Below are 3,239 nucleotides of genomic sequence, written 5' to 3'. Positions count from 1 at the left end.
AATTTTTTTACAGATATTAAAATCTGTAAATTAGAATATCTGATTCTATATTCTTTCTACATTAAAGGAGCGTTCATTTCGTTCGTTTATCATAAAAAATGTAGAAATTACACCATTTTTAGAAACATGCTTACAATTCCATTGCCCTAGAAGGGCGGGCATTTAAATAAACTCCGTCCAGCTGCCCCTACCGGAAATTAAATGGCCCGTCCGATAAAGGTTAATCCCATAGGAAGAGCTCCCAGTTTCCATGTAACAGGAAACTGTGTGGGCATCAGAGTTGGTATGGATGTGGTGACAAGAGAAGAATTCCTGCTGCTGTAAAATCAAATCCTGGCCATCCAGCTTGTAGCTGACTGAGCTTTCTCATCTCTTAAAATAATTGGTCCTAAGCAGAATACTATTACTTGATTATTAGCTTGTTTTATTGCAAACTAGTGCAAGTGCTGCAAGCTAGACAAGACATCATCCATCATTCCTTCAATGCCTGATATCTGCATCGTATACAAGCTGCATCTGGAGTGTGGGCGCCTCATCAACATGTATGACTGGTTGCAAGCTTTTCTTGCCATCGTGAACCCCAGTGAACTGGGTGAGGAGCAGAGAGATGTCGCTCCAGAGATACAGTATCCTTTTAAAGTCCAATTGAGTTTCAGAAACCATACAAGGTATGCTTATATTTAAATGTTGTACTATTTCTTTTAGCTTATTTAATAAAATTCTGTAAATTTCAGGGAGTTGGGTGATAATGAATTTTGAGGTGTGGAGTGTGCATGGGATGTAGCAGTCGTAACCTGCGTAAGATTATAGCTGAATATTACATGGGAGGGACTAAGGAAAATAAAAAAATTATACTTAAAGGTTTTTTGTGTATGTTTTTAATAAGAATTGTTTGTTATGTCACTTGTATTTGTAATTTTAGGATTTTTCGCTATCCTGAATGAGGTTTCCTGTGGCTCACGCCTCTTTCCAGCCAAAGACTGGGTTTATAACTTATTATAAAATATATATAATTATGAAGCCCTTTTGCTGGGCTTATAAACAACATAAGCAACAACAGTAGACAGCAGTTTCTTCACCCAATAATTTTAACACCCGATGATGACCACTTTGGTCAAAACATGTATTGTCGGAGTTAAACTTTTAAAGTGAATAACTTTTAATAAATTTTGTAAAACATAGTGTTGCAGGTGAGACTGTAAAAAACTAATTGAGACTAGGTGCTGCAAGTGAGTTGAATTGTGCAATGTCATGTGATTTACACGTCAGGTATTTCTTAACTTTTGTTCAGAGCCCGATTCACACGTGCTGTAGCAGAGTTACAGTTTCTTGGTTTTATTAAACCCTCCAAAAGGAAGACTGACCATGTAACAAGACTCACCTGGGGAGCTTCATGATCCCTGCTGCTAGGATGAGATGCCTTATCCCCTTCTGTGTTAATCACATGGTGCATGTTAATCATTGTGCCTTGTACATGCAAATGAGGCAAGTGCAGTCACTGCTGTATTAACTGAAGAATGCTGGTGGAAGAAGTCTTGAAAAGGTGCTAAACATAAAGTTGGGTATGATATAGGTATGGTATCAATAAAAACGGTAATGCAGACAAGTCTCTATTGTATATTATAGTACTGGAGGGAAAAATAACATGATTGTGCCTCCATACTTACTAGGGATGTGTCACAAACAGCAAAATTTGTGAATAAAATTGTGGAAAATAATAAATATATGTATGTACCATTTTAATGCATTTATATTATTCTCCTTTTTCTTTACAGCTTTTATGCTTTCACCTACATCTCTAACAGGATTTAGACCCTATGTATTTTGGGAAGTATGGGGTTGTGGAAAACTCAGAGGGAGATGCTAAACTCTCTGAGAACAAGCAGTTGTTAAATGTGGACTGAAGCTCTGATAGATGCGCCACTGACAACCTTTTAAAAAAGAGAATTTGAGACAGACTGCTGGAGGCTTAACTGCATATAAATGAAGCCCCAAATGACAAATCTGTGTGTATTGAGGGTTGACTTCAGTATATACAAAAACTTAATCAAAAGAGCATTTTCATTTGGCCTTTTGTTGAACTTTCTCTGTATAATGTATATTTTAAGGCATCTGGGAATTCATGTTATTATGCTTTTGTTTTGAGTGAGGACATTTTTCATTGACAGACACAGCAGTAACATACAAAAAGGTTTGCGTCTTTGTTTCTTTGTTTGTTTGTTTGTTTGTTTGTTTTTTTTTTGCTATAAATAATATTAGAAATTTCTATTTGATTCCAAGTATGGACTAAACACACAAGGTAGTGTTCTCAGTTCATCAGAATGTTCTCCTCATTCAAACATGACATTACAAAGAAACAGTCAGAAAAGTATATAAATCATTCTGAGAAATCTTACTGAATTTCGTTTTTAAATTATAAAAAAATACTTATTTCAACCAACCCGTAGAAACAACTGAAGGAAATTAACAAATGATACTAGTATGCACTGGTGTAGTTGGTTGATGCACTATGCTACAAGCTGGAAGGTCACAGTTTCAATTCTTGATATGCTCATTGGATTTTTCAATTGACCTAATCAAGTCACACTTTGGCCCTGGTGTTGACTCAGCCTCTAACAGTACTGAGTACCAGGATCTTCCTGGGGTAAAGGCAGCTGGCACTTAAGGCTGACAATTGCACTACCATCTGTGAGCTCACTACAGCAACTGTTGCTGATGATATGGCAGCACCAGCTGTTGACCAACAATCCAGTTGTAGCTTCACATAAACTGCAATCCACAAGTGGTTAAAAAATGGAGAATAAAAGCCAATGAATCCAAATCTGTTCTCATAACATTTTCCACATGTACAGAAACGTGCCCTCCATTCCGCATAAATAATGTACAGCTCCCGCAAAAAAAAGATGCCAAGTATCTTGGGCTGCACCTTGACAGGAGACTCAGCTGGCATAAACACATACACTTAAAACGGAAACAACTGGATATCACACTCAACAAAACATACTGGTTACTTGCACGTAAATCCAAATTCTCCATGAAGAACAAACTCCTAATTTACAAAACAATAATCAAGCCAATCTGGACTTATGGAATCCAACTCTGGGGCATGGCTTCCAATTCAAACGTTGAAATATTAGAATGTTTCAAATCGAAAGCCTTATGCATGGTAACTAATGCGTCCTGGATCGTACAAAATGCAGTTATCCTAAAGGATCTTGAGACGCCAATAGTTACAGAGG

General features: G+C 37.0%; 1 protein-coding gene across 2 annotated transcripts in view; it reads left to right on the top strand.

Moving 5' to 3' along the window:
* The window catches only part of LOC111865705 (origin recognition complex subunit 3), a 22,668-nt gene extending 20,121 nt beyond the window's left edge, over positions 1–2,547 (top strand). Inside the window, exons 12-14 of one of the 2 annotated variants that reach the window (XR_002843018.2) lie at positions 439–626; positions 1,292–1,543; positions 1,776–2,547. Coding sequence is in view for 1 of the 2 variants with exons in the window: in XM_023853932.2 (XP_023709700.1) it covers positions 439–626; positions 1,292–1,397 (294 nt within the window). In the remaining variant the exon portion in view is untranslated. The other variant, XM_023853932.2, reaches the window with a different exon arrangement.
* Positions 2,548–3,239: the final 692 nt, after the last annotated feature.

Source organism: Cryptotermes secundus, unplaced genomic scaffold (genome assembly GCF_002891405.2).
Source record: "Cryptotermes secundus unplaced genomic scaffold, Csec_1.0 scaffold19, whole genome shotgun sequence".
NCBI lineage: Eukaryota > Metazoa > Arthropoda > Insecta > Blattodea > Kalotermitidae > Cryptotermes > Cryptotermes secundus.
The sequence above is the reverse complement of the archived record's forward strand: the minus strand, read 5'-3'. Positions and strand labels throughout refer to the sequence as shown.